Source organism: Mobula birostris, chromosome 5 (assembly GCF_030028105.1).
Source record: "Mobula birostris isolate sMobBir1 chromosome 5, sMobBir1.hap1, whole genome shotgun sequence".
Classification (NCBI taxonomy): domain Eukaryota; kingdom Metazoa; phylum Chordata; class Chondrichthyes; order Myliobatiformes; family Myliobatidae; genus Mobula; species Mobula birostris.
Window position 1 is genome coordinate 181486671 of NC_092374.1, and position 20333 is coordinate 181507003.

At 45.3% G+C, this 20333-nt stretch overlaps 1 protein-coding gene across 4 annotated transcripts in view; it reads left to right on the plus strand.

Moving 5' to 3' along the window:
* The first annotated feature begins 478 nt into the window (after positions 1-478).
* Positions 479-20333, plus strand: part of LOC140198103 (uncharacterized) — a 78550-nt gene continuing 58695 nt past the window's right edge. For 3 of the 4 annotated variants that reach the window (XM_072259008.1, XM_072259010.1, XM_072259011.1), the window contains exon 1: positions 7927-8084. In XM_072259008.1, coding sequence (XP_072115109.1) covers positions 8027-8084 — 58 coding nt within the window. In that variant the 5' untranslated portion in view covers positions 7927-8026. Of the gene's footprint in view, positions 565-7926; positions 8085-20333 lie in introns of those variants that run through there. The other variant, XM_072259009.1, reaches the window with a different exon arrangement.

Genomic DNA, 20333 nt, shown 5'->3' on the forward strand with positions numbered 1-20333 from the left:
GCATACTTGCTGTCAGTCCCAAGAATGAAAGTCAAAGTTCAAAGTAACAAATCCATATCTGAAGATTCAAGTTATTAGTTGTGTTTACACAGCTCGGTGGTATTTCAACAACCTTTTTAATTGTTTGCTTAGGCAAATGGTATTGGCTCACAACTGTCTATTTAGTCTTTGTTTACACAGCTGCATACCATAATTTTAGTTGTTAATTGTGAAAAGCACTGACTGTTTTTAGAACATTAGAGATAGGAACAGGAAATTTAGCCTTTTCGGACTGTGCCATTCATCAAGATAATGACTTACTATCTCTCAGTTCCATTTTCCAGAACTGGTCCCTTATCCCTATATTTCTTCACTGTCCAGAAATCTATTTATCTCCATTTTGATTGAACTCAATGACAGTATCTCCACACCCTTAAAAGCGAGAAGAATCTAAAGATTTACTAGCTGCTACATGAAGAAATTCCAAGGAACATGCAGAAAAATGTTGGAGCAACACAGCAGGCCAGAGAACATCTATGGAAAAGAGAAAACAGTTGACATTTCAGGCCAAGATCCTTCATCAGGGTAAGGAGATAATGTGTGAGAGGGAAATGGGAAAGGAGAATGGTGAAGGGGAGTGGGGCAGTTAATAGAATTTTGAGAATTTGATATTCATGCCATCAAGTTGGAGGCTACCCAGATGGAAAATAAGGTGTTTCTCCTCCAGCCTGAGTGTGGCCTCATGGTGGGAGTAGAGGAAGCCATGGTCTGACACGTCAGAATGCGAATGGGAAGTAGCATTAAAATGTGTGACCACTGGTTGATCCTGCTTTTTCTGGCGGACAGAGTGTAGGTGAAGACGTCTCCCAATCTATGTACTGTCTCACCCACTTACAAGAGGCCAATCGCCTGGAGCACCGGATACAGTAGATGAACCCAACAGACTCACAAGTGAAATATTGGCTCACTTGGAAGGACTGTTTAGGTCCTGAATGGTGATGAGGGAGGAGATGCAGGGGCAGGTGTGGCACTTGTTCTGCTTGCAAGGATAAGTGCAGGAGGGAGATCAGTGGGGAGGGACGAATGGACTAGGGAGTTGCGTAGAGAGTGATCGGTGTGGAAAATGGTATTTCTAATCTATCTATGCCTCATAGTTTTATATGCTTTAACAATTTGCCCCTCTGATATTCTGTAAACAATCCATCCTCTCCTTATGGCGAATGTTCTCCAGTCCAGGCAACATCCTGGTAAAACTCTTCTGCACCCTTTCCACATACGTCCTATTCTGAGCAGACAATGTTCCAAATGTGACTTAACCAAAGTTTTAGACAGTTGCATCATGACGTTCTCATTCTACCCTGACTGAGGAAAGTATGCATGCCAATTGCTTTGGTTTTACTGCTCCATCTACTTGTGTTGCCACTTTCAGGGAGCTGTGGACTTACACAATATTCTTCTGCATATCCTAAGAGTCAATCATACCATTTACTGTATCCTTATATCTTTGGCCTCTCCAAATAAAGAAGAGGGCTGCTTATGTGAGAATGCTGTTCTTGGTCTACAGTTCAGCATTCAATACCATAATTCCTTCGAGGCTCAACAAGAAGCTCGGAGACCTCGTCCTTCCCCCTGCCTTGTGCAGTGGGATCCTGGACTTCCTGTCAGATCACCGGCATGTGGTAAGAGTGGGCTCCCTCACCTCTGCCTCTCTGACTCTCAGCACAGGAGCCCCCCAGGACTGTGTCCTATGCTCCCTCCTTTACTTTCTGCTTACGAATGACTGTTTCACCACCCACAGTTCCAATCTGCTAATTAAATTTGCTGATAACCACAGTGATTGGCCTAATCTCTGTGGGCAGCCTCATTATTATTTGAGAAGTCATCACACTAACACAGTGGTGTCAAGAAATCAACCTCTCCCTTAATGTCGCAAAAACTAAGGAGCAGTTTTGTGGAATACAGGAGGAATGGAAACAGGCCAAACCCTATTGACATCAATGGATCTGGGGTTGAGAGGGTGAACAGCTTCAAGTTCCTCGGCATCCACATCACCGAGGATCTCACATGGTCTCTACATACTGGCTATAGTGAAAAAGGCACAACAGCGCCTCTTTCACCTCAGATGGTTGAAGGAGTTTGGTATATGTCCCCAAATCTTAAGACATTCTACAGGGTCACACTTGAGAGCATCCTGACTGGCTACATCACTGCCTGGTATGGGAACTCTACCCTCAATCGCAGGACTCTGCAGAGAGTGGTGCAGACGGCCCAGCCCAGGACACTTACAAAGGCAGGTGTATAAAAAGGGCCTGAAGGATCATTGGGGACCTGAGTCACCCCAACCACAAACTGTTCCAGCTGCTAACATCTGGGAAACAGTACCGCAGCATAAAAGCCAGGACCAACAGGCTCAGGGACAGCTTCTTCCACTAGGCCATCAGACTGATTAATTCATGCTGATACAATTGTATTTCTATGTTATATTGACTGTTCTGTTGTATATGCTATTTATTACAAATTACTATACATTGCACATTTATACAGAGATGTAAAGATTTTATGCCTCATGTATGTGAGCCATGCAAGTAATAAAGTCAATTCAATTCAATAACTCATATCTATCATATCTCCACTCAAATTTTTAATGATTCTAAAGGATAGCCTGCTGCATCACTTGACAACCTTTCTCAATATCCACGATTCCACCAACAGGTATGTAGATACAGACAACACACAGCATATACAGTAAATCACATAAAATATACAGGACTCTGAAGCGAGGAGGTGAAAGAACTGCAAAAACAAGACCAGGATGCAAAAGACGGGCAATCAGAGGCAAGTCCATGGTAGTGGTCGTGCAAAACGTGGTCCATAGTGTTTATTGCTGAGGCAGGGTTGGGTTGTGCAGGGTAATTGAAGAACCTCACATTTGTCAGAAAGCAGGCTTCTGTCCCTCCTTACCATAACAGTGTTGTAAAGTGAATAACGTCACCACAGAGACACTGAAGCTAGCGGATATAGAAGTGTTTTATTTAGCAAAAAACGAGCAACAGGCATCATTCAGCATTAGCGGCACTCTTGGAAGGAGGGGCCTGTCAGACCCAATGTTATATAACATTTTTAAAAGCTAAGATCAAAGGTAACAGCAGGATAATTCTATAGTCACAATGTTTCTACACTGCTCCCTTTGAATTACATATAATTTTGAAACACCTCCATCTAAACACCCACACTCCAGGCACCCAAAATGAATGTTACTTCCCACCAACTCGGGGCTGCATTCATACACATGCAGGCCTCTGCGACCAAACGGAGTGTTTCTTTGTCCGCCACCACCCCCTAAAATGCAGATTATTCAGAGCCGCAGTTTAAATTCAATCTACAATCCACATTGAGGTCTGAAGACTGGCTGCTGTAAAAATTAGTATTTGCTTTATACTATAAAGCAACAAGTTAAGGCATTCCGAAACCCACTGGGGGTCGTTGCTAAACAATCGATCTATGTAGTTAGAGCACCAATATTCATAGCCAATAAAGGCACAAAGACACACACACACACACGCAGTAGTAGAGCAGTCATTCTGAACAAATACTGCAGGGAAAAAAACGGATATAGGATTTGCATAAAAACAATTGGAGAAAAGGACAAGAACAACCTTGGTTTCCTTCAACATTATTAAAAAATCATAATTTATGCCTCTGAACTGAAAGCACTTTTCCATTGTTGTTTAACGAGTGTAATTTAATAACTTTGCACGAGCTACCAAAAATAATACCTTTTCTCGAGAGTTTATTAAATACAAACCAGCTTACAATCAAATATTTAACTTTGGTAACGCAGGCACTGTGGACCCCGACTTGCACATTTTACTTAATGTCGCCTGTGAGAATCACGCCCCCAAAGCGGAAATCGACCGGGGTGGGGGTTGGGGTGTAGATTGGAAATAAAACAAAGTAGAGAACAAGGAAACCGCCAGAGGCAAGAAATAACCTGATGCATATCCGCACTCCTAATCCCTCCCACTCTTACCCACACCACCATGCAGCAAAAAAAAACCGAGAAACTGAAATTTTTCCCCGTTATTTCAATCTCCATTTTTGGTAATTCGACATGTTCTGCTCTCATTGCCTATGGCTCTTTCTGTTGCCGTCGGTGGGAGCTCTTATCTTATCATTGCAGTACCTATTGACAAATTTGTCCAAATGTACGCGCTCTGTTATTAGTTCGTGGTGGGACGGGGCACGGTTGTGGGGTTGTCATCGTCATTCCGGTCCAGCATGCCTATGCGTTCATGGGATTATGGTGGGATATTCAAATTCATTTATTGTTACATTTTAGCTGGGGTTATATGGTTAATTTGCTTGTGGGTCACCCTAACTGTTACCAGGGTGCATAATAATCATGATGCAAAAAAAAGACAATCAGAGGCAAGTCCATGGTAGCGGTCATGCGAAACATGGTCCATAGTGTTATTGCTGAGGCAGGGTTGGGCTGTGCAGGGCGATTCAAGAACCTCACATTTGTCAGAAAGTTGGCTTCTGTCCCTCCTGCTTACCATAGCAGTGTTGTAAAGTGAACAATGTCACCACAGAGACACTGAAGCTAGTGGATATGTTTAGCAAAAAACGAGCAACAGGCATCATTCAGCATCGGAGGCACTCTTGGAAGGAGAGGCCTGCCAATGTTATATAACATTTTTAAAAGCTAAGATCAAAGGTAACAGCAGGATAATTCTATAGTCACAATGTTTCTACACTGCTCCCTTTGAATTTCATATAATTTTGAAACACCTCCATCTGAACACCCACGCTCCAGGCACCCAAAATAAATGTTAATTCCCACCAACCCGGGGCTGCATTCATACACATGCAGGCTTCTGCGACCAAACAGAGTGTTTCTTTGTCTGCAACCAACCCCCAAAATGCAGATTATTCAGAGCCGCAGTTTAAATTCAATCTACAATCCACATTGAGGTCTGAAGACTGGCTGCTGTAAAAATTAGTATTTCCTTTGTACCATAAAGCAATAAGTTAAGGCATTCCGAAACCCACTGGCGGTCGTTGCTAAATAACCGATCTATGCAGTTGGAGCACCAATATTCATAGCCGATAAAGACACACACACACACAAGCAGGAGTAGAGCAGTCATTCTCAACAAATACTGTAGGAAAAAACCAATATAGGATTTGCATAAAAACAATTGGAGAAAAGGACAAGAACAACCTTGGTTTCTTTCAACATAATTTAAAATGCATAATCTACGCCTCTGAACTGAATACACTTTTCCATTGCTGTTTACGAGTGTAATTTAATAACTTCGCACGTGCTACCAAAAATAATAGCTTTTCTCAAGAGTGTATTAAATATAAACCAGCTTACAATCAAATATTTAACTTTCGTAAAGCAGGCACTGCGAACCCCAACTTGCATATTTCCAGACATCCCACCTCTCCCGGAAGTTCTGGGAGTCTTCTGCATATCGATAGTGACTCCCTGACACCCGGAAATTATATACAATATCCCAGAAATAGATTTTTTTGAGAGTAAGAGCAACCATCCTGATTGGTCTCTCTTCGTGCCCAACCACCGGGCTGCGAGGAAACACTATGATTTGGCGATATGAGTCAGCTGCACGTTTCCTCATTCTGTGACCCATTTGTGAATGTCCTCGGTGAATCATCCATGTTAGCGCGGGAAAAAGATCAACTCCTCGAGCTTGCAAATGACGGTGGGCTGAAAAGTATGTTTGACATAACATCTCTGCCGGCATTCTGGATCGAAGTCAAGGCTGAATATCCTGAGATAGCCACAAAAACACTGAAAACGTTGCTTCCATTTCCAACATCATATTGCTGCGAAGCGGAGTTTTCTGCAATGAATGCAACGAAAACTAAATTGCGGAATAGACTGGACATAAGGAACCCCCTTCGAGTATCGCTGTCTCCCATCACCCCTCGATGGGACCGTCTTGTTGCAGAGAAACAAGCCCAGGGCTCCCACTGACAGTGATATTGCTGTTGCAATGATTTTATATGTTCATACGAGGAAAATATGCCCTGTGTGTTTAATATCCAAACCTTACTTAAAATGTTACGATGCTATTGACTTATAAGTGACTTATAATTCAGTGGTCCCCAACCTCCGGGCCGTGAAGAATACAGCGGTGGCCGGAACGCACCCAGCACATCTTTAAGAAAAAAGCGGAAATAAACAAGCTAATTAATTAGGTGCCACCTGGCACGTAAATGGCGGCCCAGATCAGAAGCGATTGCCAATTGTGTTGTCCCTGACCTGGGCTGACATTTACGTACCGGGCGGCACCTAATCAATTAGCTTGTTTATTTCGGCCTTTTTCTTAAAGATGCATTGGGTGCATTCTGGCTACCGCTGTACCGCTGCATTCGTCGCGGCCCAGAGGTTTGGGACCACTGTTATAATTGACTTATCCCTATATTCAGGCGAGGAAAATATGCGCTGTATGTTTAATATTAAATTCGTTAGATAAACGCCTTTAGAATTGAAATTGAGTGTATTAGCCACTTACAAGTGACTTATAGTTGACTTATCACCTAAATTCCAGTCACGTTTAATACCCACCCCCCCCCCACCCCCGGGTCGACCAGTCTGCAAGAATATTGTCAATATTAAACCGGTCCGCGATGTGAAAAATGTTGGGGACCCCTGATTTAAACTAGCTGGCTAGCTGCTAAGGAGCTACGCTATTGATGTCCTACGTGATGAGGCCAAACTCCCTGTAGACTTGCTTAAAGTTGTAATAGAATAAACATGATAATATAATATAAGTACATATTTTAATGTCACATTTTCTGCATATACCCAACTTGGTTTACAGATTAGAGAAAATCACTAAACAAAGTATTACATACACCCTTGGAGGTCGACGGGGGGTGGGGGTTGGGTGGATATGGGGTTGCCGGGGGTGGGGATGCTACCTCCCTGAAATAAATTTTTGCAGGGTGGGATGTCTGCCATGGGCACGGTAAAAAAGAGTTTCAAAGTCCCGATAGCCCCAACATCTCACGTAGACAGTAGAAAGGAGAAACTCTCCCTGCCATGAACCTCCAGCGCCGCAAACTTGCCGATGCAGCACCCTGGAAGGACCCGACCACAGCCGACTCTGAGTCCGTCCGAAAACATCGAGCCTCCGACCAGCCCTCCGACACCGAGCACCGAGCACCATCTCTGCCGAGCGCTTCGATCCCGTCCCTGGCCGCCAAGCAACAAGCAAAGCCGAGGATTCGGAGCCTTCCCGGTTGGAGATTTCGGATCACACAGTAGCAGCAGCAGCGAAGCAGGCATTTCAGAAGTTTCTCCAGATGTTCCTCCGTGCTCTCAAGTCTGCTTCCATCAAATCAGAATTGTGCACGGCATCCTACTTGACAGATTACAGATATTCATCACTGGAGAGGCCACGCGCGCTGTGTCACGCCGCCATCTTCTCCTGACTTTGAGAAAAAATATCTTTTCTCAAGAGTGTATTAAATATAAACCAGCTTACAATCAGATATTTAACTTTTGTTATGCAGGCACTGCGGACCCCGACTTGCATATTTTACTTAATATCGCCAGTGAGAATTATGCCCCCAAAGCGGAAATCGACAGCGGGGCGGGGGGCGTTGTTGAGGTTCGGATTGGAAATAAAACATAGTAGAGAACAAAGAAACCACCAGAGGCGAATACTGATGCATATTCATACTCCTAATCCTGCCACTCTTACCCACACCACCACGCAGCAAAACATTGAGATGGAATTTCCATTTTTACTGGTTTCCTCTTTATTTGGTAATTGTGGTAAACCAAACAAAAATTGTAATTGGGTTTCCGGTCTGGACATTCTCCTCTGCTCACCGCTCCTGTGACTCCTCCCACAGTACCCTGAATAAAAGCAATTGTGTCACTGCTCCTCCCTCAGTCCAGGACGGGCACAGCTTGGACGAGGACGTATTTTACTGTTAATAAAAGCCTTTCAGTATTTACTCTACTTCCAGTGTTTTGGAGTAATTTATATCGCATCAGTAATTCGACATGTTGTTCTGCTCTCATTTCCTCTCGCTCTTTCTGTTGCTGTCACTAGGAACTTCAGGTAAGATTCTAACCACCACGGGACGGTGGAAAAAATATTCTCATCTTAGTACCTATTGACAAATTTGTCCAAATGTAAGCGCTCAACTATTAGTTCGTGGTTGTGGGGTTCGGGTGAAGCCGTGGTCGTTAACCCGGTCCAGAAATCCTACTGGCCAGCACTATTTATTCTTATTTTAAAATGCGTTCATGGGATCATGGTGGGACGTTCAAATTCATTTATTGTTACATCTTAGCTGGGGTTATAAAGTTATGCGCTTGTAGGTCACCCGAACTGTCGCCGGGGTGTGCAATGGTCACCTCCCCGTCTGTATGTGACTGAGTGGGTTCTCTCCTCGGGTCTTAGCGCTCGCTTTGTTTTTTTTTGCTTATCGCAATAAAACGGGACCCCTGTAACAGCATTGGAGCGGCGTTACGGCGAAGGTATGTGCCTCGGTGTCCGTGCGTCGTTCGGCAATTCGTGCACACATGCATGCACAGTCACCTGCCCGCGCTAGGCTTCATGGTCATGGTAGTCTCGGTAAACAAGACGCTAGCGTCCTTTTTCGTGCGAAATGTGTCCTCCATAATTTCGGAGGTCTGCAAAGCTTTATGGAAAGCATTGAAGCCAGAGTTCCTTCCCTGCCCTTCAGTCGCCCAATGGGAAGCTATTGCAGCGTAGGATAGAAACAAAATAATCTGCAGATGCTGAGGTCAAAGCAACACTCACAACACGCTGGAGGAACTCAGCAGGTCGGGCAGCATCCGTGGAAACGATCAGTCGACGTTTCGGGCCGGAACCCTTCGTCAGGATTGTAGAGGGAAGGGGTAGAGGCCCTATAAAGAAGCTGGGGGGAGGGTGGGAAGGAGAAGGCTGGTAGGTTCCAGGTGAAAAACCAGTAAGGAGAAAGACAAAGGGGTGGAGGAGGGGAAGCAGGGAGGTGATAGGCAGGAAAGTTGAAGAAGGAATAGGGTAAACACAATGGGTAGTAGAAGGAAGCGGAACCATGAGGGAGGTGATAGGCAGCTGGGGGAGGGGGCAGAGTGACATGGGGATAGGGGAGGGAGAGGGAGGGAATTACCAGAAGTTGGAGACTTCTATGTTCATACCAAGGGGCTGGACACTACCTAGACGGTATATGAGGTGTTGCTTCTCCAGCCTGAGTTTGGCCTCATCATCGCAATAGAGGAGGCCATGTATGGACATATCTGAATGGGAGTGGGAAGCAGAGTTGAAGTGGATGGCTACTGGGAGATCCTGTCTGTTTTGGCGGACGGAGCGGAGGTGCTCGACGAAGCAGTCCCCTAATCTGCGTCAGGTTTCACCGATGTAGAGGAGGCTGCACCGAGAGCACCGAATGCAATAGATGACCCCAAAGACTCACAAGTGAAATGTTGCCTCACTTGGAAGTACTGTTTGGGGCCCTGAATGGTGGCAAGAGAGGAGGCGTAGGGACAGGTGTAGCACTTGAGCTTACAGGGACAGGGATAAGTGCTAGGTGGGTGATCCGTGGGGAGGAATGTGTGGACCAGGGAGTCGCGGAGGGACCGATCCCTGTAGAAAGCAGAGAGGGGTGAAGAGGGAAAGATGTGCTTCGTGGTGGGGTCCTGTTGAAGGTGGCAGAAGTTGCGGAGGATAACGTGTTGGATCCGGAGGCTAGTGGGGTGGTAGGTGAGGACAAGGGGAATTCTGTCCCTGTTGTGGTGGCGGGAGGGTGGGGTGAGGGCTGGAGTGCGGGAAATGGAGGGGATGTGGTTGAGGGCATCACTAATGACAGCAGAAGGGAAACCACGATCCTTAAAGAAAGAGGACATTTGAGATGTTCTGGAACGGAAAACCTCATTCTCGGAGCAGATACGGCAGGCCTCAAAGCCCTCCGCTACTTTCTGGATAATAGACCTCACCAGTTCCCCACCACCACTACCCTGCTCCGGTTGGCAGAACTGGTTGTCACACTCAATAACTTCTCTTCTGGCTCTTCCCACTTTCTTCAGACCAAAGGTGTAGCTATGGGAACTCGCATGGGCCCTAGCTATGCCTGCCTCTTCGTTGGTTATGTGGAACAGTCTGTGCTCCAAACCTATTCTGGTACTGCTCCCCAACTTCTCGTTCGTTACATTGATGACTACATTGGTGCTGCTTCCTGCACCCATGCTGAGCTTGTTAATTTCATCGACTTTACTTCTAACTTCCACCCAGCCCTCAAATTCACTTGGTCTATCTCGGACACTTCTCTCCCCTTTCTCGATCTCTCAGTCTCCATCTCTGGAGACAGACTGTCCACTGACATCTTCTACAAGCCCACTGACTCTCATAACTACCTCAACTATACCTCTTCCCACCCCGCCATATGCAAAAATGCCATTCCCTATTCCCAGTTCCTCCGTCTCCGCCGCATCTGCTCCCAGGATGAGGTTTTCCGTTCCAGAACATCTCAAATGTCCTCTTTCTTTAAGGATCGTGGTTTCCCTTCTGCTGTCATCAGTGATGCCCTCACCTGCATCTCCTCCATTTCCCGCACTCCGGCCCTCACCCCATCTTCCTGCCACCAAAACAGGGACAGAGTTCCCCTTGTCCTCACCTACCACCCCACCAGCCTCCGGATCCAACACATTATCCTCCGCAACTTCCGCCACCTTCAACAGGACCCCACCACTAAGCACATCTTTCCCTCTTCACCCCTCTCCGCCTTCCACAGGGATCGGTCCCTCCGCAACTCCCTGGTCCACACGTCCCTCCCCACGGATCTCCCACCCGGCACTTATCCCTGTAAGCATAAGTGCTACACCTGTCCCTACACCTCCTCTCTTGCCACCATTCAGGGCCCCAAACAGTACTTCCAGGTGAGGCAACACTTCACTTGTGAGTCTGTTGGGGTCCTCTATTGCATTCGGTGCTCCTGGTGCAGCCTCCTCCACATCGGTGAAACCCGACGCAGATTGGGGGGCCGCTTCGTCGAGCACCGCCGCTCTGTCTGCCAAAACAGACAGGATCTCCCAGTAGCCACCCACTTCAACTCTGCTTCCCATTCCCATTCGGATATGTCCATACATGGCCTCCTCTATTGCCATGATGAGGCCAAACTCAGGTTGGAGGAGCAACACCTCGTACACCGTCTGGGTATTCTCCAGCCCCTTGGTATGAACATAGAATTCTCCAACTTCCGGTAATTCCCTTCCCCTCCCTTCCCCTATCCCTATGTCACTCTGCCCTCTCCCCCAGCTGCCTACCACCTCCCTTATGGTTCTGCCTCCTTCTACTATGCATTATGTTTTCCCCAATTCCTTCTTCACCTTTCCTGCCTATTACCTTCCTGCCTCCCTTCCCCCACCCCTTTATCTTTCCCCTTTCTGGTTTTTCACCTGGAACGGACCAGCCTTCTCCTTCCCACCCTCCCCCCACCTTCTTTATAGGGCCTCTGCCCCTTCCCCCTACAGTCCTGACAAAGGGTTCTGGCCTGAAACGTTGGCAGATCGTTTCCACGGATGGTGCCCGACCTGCTGAGTTCCTCCGGTGTGTTGTGAGTGTTGCAGCGTAGGATGACATATGATGCTACCAAGCCGACCAATCATAGTTGTTACGTTCTGCGTTGCTGCGACGCGCGGTTACATTTTGGGAGAGGTGCGTGTCGCAGCAACGCAAGCTCTCGCGTAGGGTTCCGCGTCACCTTTGCGTAGGGTTTGCGGCGATGAGTTGATGCAGAAGTATTAGTGCATACTTCAATTCCTCTTGTGCCTTCAGCGTTTTGGCTTCTGATTTAGGATGTTCATTCTGTACAAATGTTGCCAATGTGTTTTTTTGCCTCTGACCATCAAGTTGAAGTTTAATTGTCATTCAACCATACACAAATATAAAGCAGCGTTCTCCTGGGGACAAGTGTAGAAAAACACAGTAAGCACAATCACACACTTTATAGTACTTACAGTCACCAAAAATTTGAAAGATGAACACTCATCTTTAAAAGTTGGTTGTAGGAGGAATAGAAGCAGGTGTTGGGTCTTCAGCTCCTGAATCTGCTCTGTCATTCAGGTAGATTATGGCTGATATAATCCTGACTTCACTTTTCTACCCTTTCTCACAACTCCAGACTTTCCCTATTGACAATCAACCTCCACCATTGCCTAAATGTCTGTCCACCTTGGCCTTGAATACATTGATGGACTCCACCTCACAGCTCTTGGTAATAGAGAATTCCATATATTTAGGATCTCTTGAGAAAAGGAATTCCTCATTTGTTTAATTCCAGATTCCCCTCCACTTTGGAAAACATCCTTAGCCTGTTAAACTTGTGTATTCCCGTGAAATCATCCCACATTCTGCATTGAATGGAACATTGTGAGTAGTTTTGGACCACTTGCCTAAGAAAGCACGTGCTGGCACGGGAGACCGGCCAGACGAGGCTCATGTGAATGATCCCAGGAATGAAAGGGTTAATGTATAAGGACCGTCTGATGGTTCTGGGCTTATACTTGCTGATGCTCAGAAGAATGGATGAGTCCTCATTCAAACCTATCATACTGGAAGTCCTAGATAGAGTGGACGTGGAGAGGTTGTTTCCGGCAGTGCGGAAGACTCAATGGAACTGAGATGAGGAGGAATTTCTTCAGCCAGAGTATCGTGAATCTGTGGAATTCACTGCCACAGTTGGCTGTGGAGGCCGAGTTATTAGGTACACTGAAAGCTGAGGTTGATAGGTTCTTGATTAGTCAGGGAGAAGGCAAGGAATGGAGTTGAGAGAGAGAATAATTCAGCAGACTCAGTGGGCCAAATTGCCTAATTCTGCTCCTCGTTTAGCCACTGCACTTCCATTCTAGGTTCAAGATCCAAGTTGTTCAATGTCATTTCCAGTACACAAGTGTAAAGGGGAACAAAATGATTGTTACTCTCTATCCAATGTAGCACAAAATAAACACAATAACTATAAATACCTAAGATAGATTGTATACTGTGCATTGATTTTATGTCCATACAGTGACGCTAGGCACAGGAGGGTTTGTACATGAAATGATAAAGTGGTGGAGGTGTTGATCTGCCTTACTGCTTGCAGAAAGTAACACTTTATAACTGGTGATTCTGGCATGGATGCTACGTAGCCTCCTCTCTGATGGGAGTGGGCCAAACAGTCTGTGGGCAGGGTGGCTGGGGATCCTTCATGATATTACTGGCCCTTTTCCAGCACCTTTCTGTATATATACCACATTGGACCCTTTCTAATTCACACACTCAAATCACTCCAATGTAAGGCGGCCGCTTTCCGCTTGTTCGTAATGGAAGTAAAGGGCCGCAGCTTTTGTTAAGCACATAAAATGACTGTCGCATGTTTTATTCACAAAATCCTACACCACCACCCTGCTCTCATCATGTCTTAAGTGCCAGTAGCATTACACTGTTCACGTTTTAACTTTTATTGATTTATTTGTAGTAATATGACTTCATGAGTTACGTGTACTGTGTTGTGCACCTTGGTCCAGAGGAACATGGTTTTGTTTGGCGGTACATGTGCGTACGGTTGAATGACAATAAGCTGAACTTGAACTTGATACATGCTTGATGGCGGGTAGTCTGGTGCCAATGATGTACTGGGACTCTATATCGTGGAGCCTTCCTGCCTGCCACAGGGCATGTTCAGTGATGCAGCGTGTAAGGATGCTCTCTACTCTGCACAGACCAGCTCGCTTCAGCCTCCTCAGAGTACCATGCTGGCTCATTGATTTTAATGACCTAATACGTTCTTTATGCAGCTCAGCCGATAACCGTTGGATAGCACCCTTGTGCCTGTGAACATTTCAGATGTATGCCTCTCCCCCTCCCCCCCTCAATTTTCTCCACCAGAAAATAAAACCTGCACTGCCGGCTTCAGAGTAGCTTTTATCCAAGAATTTTTTTAAGATTATTGATCGCTTGTACTATAAAGTGGACTCCTAACCTCACACTCTGCCTTTTTCATTTTCTTATCTGCCTGCATAACACTTTCTCTGTAACTTTTTACTCTGCATTCTGATCACGTTTACCCTGTTACGACCTCAATGCCCTGATTTGTACGAACGGCAAGCAAAATGAACTTTTCACTCTTATCTCCGAACATGTGAAAATGATCAACTGCCAAGCTGCTGTTTCTTAACATCAGATTGTTCGAGATGCTTTCGTATCATGAACATTAGGAATGCAGAATGATAGAGAATTAACAGCGCACTGATGATATCACCTCGTATGGGGATGAAACGTTTGCAAATGAATTGCTGGATCGCAGAACAACTCAAGCCAACCGTGATAGAAAATATTTGCCGTAGTGCTTTTGGACCCTTACTGAGCTAAACATTGGCAAAGAGAATAAGACCATAAGACATAGGAGAAGAATTAGGCCATTTAACCTAATGGTGGAGTCATGGCTGATCCCAGATCCCACTCAACCCCATAAACCTGCCCTCTCACCATATCCCTTGATGCCCCAACCAATCAGGAAACTACCAATTTCCACTTTGAATATACCCACAGACTTGGCCTCCACCACAGTCTATGGCACTGCATGCCACAGATTCACTGCTCTCTGGCTAAAGAAACTCCTCCTTACTTCTGTTCTAAAAGGTTGCCCCTCAATGTTGAGGCTGTGCCTTCTAGTTCTGGATGCCCCCACCAGAGGAAAGATCCTCTCCACATCTACCTTATCAAGTCCACTGCTGTTTACTCTGCTCACACAACTTGAATCACACCATCAAGTTTGCCGATGACACGACAGTGGTGGGTCTCATCAGCAAGAACGACGAGTCAGCATACAAAGAGGAGGTGCAGCGGCTAACGGACTGGTGCAGAGCCAACAACCTGTCTCTGAATGTGAACAAAACAAGAGATGGTTGTTGACTTCGGGAGAGCGTGAAGCGACCACTCTCCGCTGAACATTGACGGCTCCTCCATTGAGAACGTTAAGAGCACCAAATTTCTTGGTGTTCACTTGGTGGAGAATCTCACCTGGTCCCTCAACACTAGCTCCATAGCCAAGAAAGCCCAGCAGCGTCTCTACTTTCTGCGAAGGCTGAGAAAAGTCCATCTCCCACCCCCCATCCTCACCACATTCTACAGAGGTTGTATTGAGAGCATCCTGAGCAGCTGCATCACTGCCTGGTTCGGGAATTGCGCCGTCTCAGAATGCAAGACCCTGCAGTGGATAGTGAGGTCAGCTGAGAAGATCATTGGGGTCTCTTTTCCCGCCATTACAGACATTTGCACTACACGCTGCACCCGTAAAGCCAACAGCATTGTGAAGAATCCCACGCACCCCTCATACAAATCTTTCTCCCTCCTGCCATCTGGCAAATGGTACCGAAGCATTCGGGCTCCCACAAACAGACTGTTCAACAGTTTCTTCCTCCAAGCCATCAGACTCCTTAATACCAAGAGTCTAGACTGACATCTACATCATTTATTATTATATTGTAATTTGTCCTCTACTGTGCCTATTGTCTTGTTTATTATCTATTGTACTCCCCTGTACAGTTTTGTGCACTTTATGTAGTCCTGTGTAGGTCTGTAGTCTAGTGTCATTTTGTGTTGTTTCATGTATCACCATGGTCCTGGAGGAATACTGTTTCGTTTTTACTGTGTACTGTACCAGCAGTTTATGGTCGAAATGACAATAAAAAGCGACTTCAATTGATTTGATAGGTTTCAGTGAGATCCCCACACGTTCCATAAAGCTTTACAGACCTCCAAAATTATGGAGGACACATTTGGCTTTTACGAAAAAAGATGCTCGCTTTAAACTTTACCCCTAGAAAGACTACCATGACCATGAAGCCTTGCACGGGCAGGTGTGTGCGCATGTGCGACGTGCCGGAATTGCAGAGCGATGCAGACACACCAACGCAGAAGTATAAATGCTCACAACGCGCGTAGATAATCGTGTCGAGTTAACGCAGAAGTATAAATCAGCCTTGAGCAATGAACGAAGAACTGGTCTGTACATAGCACCCTGCGGGAGAAAGCATTGGGGCGATTACATCAGATCCCTGCCACTGTGCTTGGCATGGCTACCCCCAGTTCCCTCCCGCGGTCCAGGAAGAGCTTGCCCTCCACGCTTTTGTAAAGGAGGTGATCATTGCGGCTCTAGGCACTGGCAGAGGCGGAGAGGGCAGAAGCAATTTCAGCCTCCCAAGCCGTTCCAGTATCACCCGACACGCCGCAAGCCCGGGCTTGTGACACTGAGCATCCTACTTGACAGATAACCGATATTCATTCCGGAGAGGGCGGCTGCGCGCTGTGTCACGCCGCCCTCTTCTCTTCATTTTCCAAAAAAAAAAATGAAAAGCAAGTTAGAAAAAAGAGAAAAAAGAAAACAGTGTGTTAATTAGCCCTGAGCAGAGGAAGGCAGGTTGTCGAGAACACTTTGAGCATCATCCGGAGTCTTCAGTCGCCCAATGGGAAGCTACTGCAGCGTAGGGGGAAAAGCGATGCTCCCAAGTGGACCAATCACAGTTCACTCGGTCTGCGTTAATACTATGTTTAACCAAGCTAAATTTTCAAAAATACTAATTAATAATATCATAAGTAATTAAACCCTCCCAAATATATAAAAAAAGAAGCCCTATTAGTAGGAAAAATCTACCAATTAATTAAGAAAGAAACAAAAAAAATCAATCCAGGTATTAGGTTGGAGAACCAAATCCCTTTATCTTCTCAGTCGAATTTCCGAATGACCACTTAAACAGTCATACTTGAACCATAAATCTTCTTTCCAAAAGAAAACCCATAGTATGCAACAATGAACAAATCTCCTTCTTTTATTAGTCTCTCAATGGAATATCCAAATAGCCTTCATAAATCTTCTTTCCAAAATGCGAATAATATACAGATAACCAAACAAACTTTAAGATAGCTCATTCGGTAGCGATGGCAGGTATAGTCTAAACGAAGTCCAGTGTGGCTTTTGGATCAAAAAATGTACGAGGAGGAGAGTTGGGAGGAAAAACTTTAATTCTTGTCAGGTAATGCAGAGAAGGAAACAGTTTCTTATCATATGCCTGTTTCAATACCAAAGCAAATTTTGATCTTTGTTCCATTGCCTCCCTCAGATAATCTTCATAAAAATGGAGCTCGGACTCCTTAAATCTAAAATCTCTCCGTTTCCTTGCCTGTCACATTATTTGATCTTTAATTTTAAAGTGAAGAAAACAAACCAGAACAGATCTTGGTTTATTTGGATCCTTAAATTTCGAAGTATACGCTTTGTGTGCTCTTTCTACAGCAGGCAGCTGTGATAAAATGGTAGGAAATAAAGTATGAAAAAGCTTACCAATGTAAGCAGTTAAATCTCCATCTTCAGCTCCTTCTTGCAGTCCGACTATTCGTATATTCTTTTGGCGAGACCTAGTTTCCAGGTCTATAATCTTACTTTGATATCTTTCCAAATGGGTTGTAGCTTCAAACAATATTTGCTTAGTTATCTTCAATTCCTCTTCATGTGTAATAACTTGAGTTTCCAAGTCTTTAAGTTTTCCCAGAAATGGCTTCATTTCATTACTATTCTTTTCCAGTTGGTCTTCAATTGAATTCCGTTTCCAAACGATATCTTCAGCTCATGGTGGCATTTCATCAGACCTTTGGCATCTTTCCTTTCCATTACCTTTGTCACTAGGTTCAGACAGGTTCTTCCCACTCCTCGTAGACACAGAATATTATTCCCCCTCAAGAATCAGCAAATAAAAATGTTAAATTCAAAGTTTAAGCTAGGGGGAGAGAAAGAAAACTAAGAGCAGCACAAAATTACTGCTACTCCATTTGCAGACAGGGGTGGTCTCCTTGTCAAAAGCCTTCGGAAAATCCAGGACATCACGTCTACTGCATCTCCTTTGTCTACCCTGCCTGTAATTTCCTCAAAACATTGCAGTAGGTTTGTCAGGCAGGGTTTTCCCTTCAGGAAAAACCATGCTGACTTTGGCCTATCTTGACATATGCCTCCAGGTACTCCGTGATCTCACCCCTAACAATTGATTCCAACAACTTCCCAACCACTGATATCAGGCTAACAGGTCTATAGTTTCCTTTCTGCTGCCTCCCACCCTTCTTAAATAGCAGAGCAACATTTGCAATTTTCCAGTCATCCGGTACAGTGCCAGAATCTATCGATTCTTGAAAGATCAATGTTAATGCCTCCACAATCTCTCCAGCTACTTCCTTCAGAACCCGAGGGTGCATTCCATCAGGTCCACCCTCAGACCATTAAGCTTCCTGACCACCTTCTCAGTCATAATTTTTGCTGCACATACTTCACTTCCCTGACACTCCTGAATGTCCGGTATACTGCAGATGTCTTCCACTGTGAAGACTGATGCAAAATATGCATTCAGTTCTCTGTGCATCTCATTACAACATCTCTAGCATCATTTTCTATTGGTCCAATATCTAACCCTCGACTCTCTTTTACCCTTTATATACATTAAAAAAAAAGCTTTTAGTATCTTTGATATTAGTTGCCCGCATCCTTTCATAATTCATCTTTTCCTTCCTAATGACCTTCTTAGTTTCCTTTGGCAAGTTATTAAAAGCTTCCCAATCCTCTATCTTCCCACTAGCTTTGGCTTCCTTGTATGCACTCCCTTTTGCTTTTACTTTGGCTCTGACTTCACTTGTCAGCCACGGTAGTATCCTTCCATTTGAAAATTTCTTCTTATTTGGAATATACCTGTGTAGCCCCCCCCCCCCCCCGGCTACCCTCAGAGTCGCTCGGCTCGCTGTCGTCTAGGGAAACAGCCTCGGCCCCGCCAAACTGGGTAATTCGTTTGTGTGGATGCTGTGTGAGGTACCCCACCCCGCCCAAATAACAGACAATACACCAGATACGATTAAATGATTTACAGTTTATAGATATTACTGGAACTATATAATTAAAAGAGAATAAAATATAAAAGGAAAATAAAAGGCGCCACACTTATCAAAGTTCAATCTCTTCGTGCACAAAACCGTTGGAGCTCAAGGACCTTCTTCTTCACCCTGTGACCCCTCGGACCACCTCGACCGGCCGCCTGGGACCAACAACGGTGGTCGACCAGACGCTCCACACGAGTCCGTCTCCGTCTCCGTCTCCTCGCCGAACGTCCCGCTCGGGGTCCGACCCCGTTAGCGGACTCACAGCACCTGGTCCATCCTCTGTCTCGCTCACCCGCCTTCTGCCCCAAAACCCCGCGCATACAGTATCTTCAAATACACCAAAACCATAACAACTATCCCAATTGGTTAATAGCACTCTCTTATCACACACTAAACCACAATAAGCTGCTAGCGCAAACTTTCTCAGCGTTAAAGCACAACAAAGCCGCATTCCACAGATAAACATAACAAAAACGCCATTTTAATTAACCTCCGCAGTAACATAAAAATCGAAACCCCCTTACACCTGTCTTGCACTTCCCTCATTTTTCACAGAAACTCCAGCCATTGCTGCTCTGCTGTCCTTCCTGCTAGCGTCCCTTTCCAGTGAACTTTGTCCAGTTCCTCTCTCATGCCACTAAAATACTGACATTGGAATTTAGTTCCACCTTCTCAAATTTCAAAGTAAACTCGATCATATTCTGAGCACTGTTCCCTAAGGGTTCCTTACCTTAAGCTCTCTTATCACCTCCAGATCCTTGCACAACACCGAATCCAGCACAACTGATCCCCTAGTGGGCTCAAAAACAAGCTGTTCTAAAAAGCCATTCCATAGACATTCTACAGATCCTCTCTTGAGGTCCAATACAGGCCTGGTTTTCCCAATCCACTTTCATGTTAAAATCCCCGACGATCATCATGACATTGCCCTTCTGACACGCCTTTTCTGTCTCCTGCTGTAATTTGTAATCCACATCCCGACTGCTGTCTGGAGGCCTGTGTACAGCTGCCATTAGGGTCCTTTTAACCTTGTCATTTCTTAACTCAATCCATAGAGACGCTACACCTTCTGATCCTATGTCATCTCTTTCTAATGATTTAATATTATTTCTTATACACAGGACCACATCATCCCCTCTGCTGACTAACCTATCTTTCCAATACACTGTATATCCGTGGATATATAGCTCCCAATCTCAGCCATCCTTTAGCCAAGTTTCGGTGATGGCGACAAAGTCATACTTGCCAATCTGTAGCTGAAATTCAAGATCATTTATTTTATTTCTTATGCTGTGTGCATTCAAATATAATACTTTCAGTCCAGTATTTGTTGCTTTCTGTTTTAATTGCACCATGCCTCTATTGCCTGTAACTCATCCCACTGGCTGTGATTATGTCTCATCACCTGCC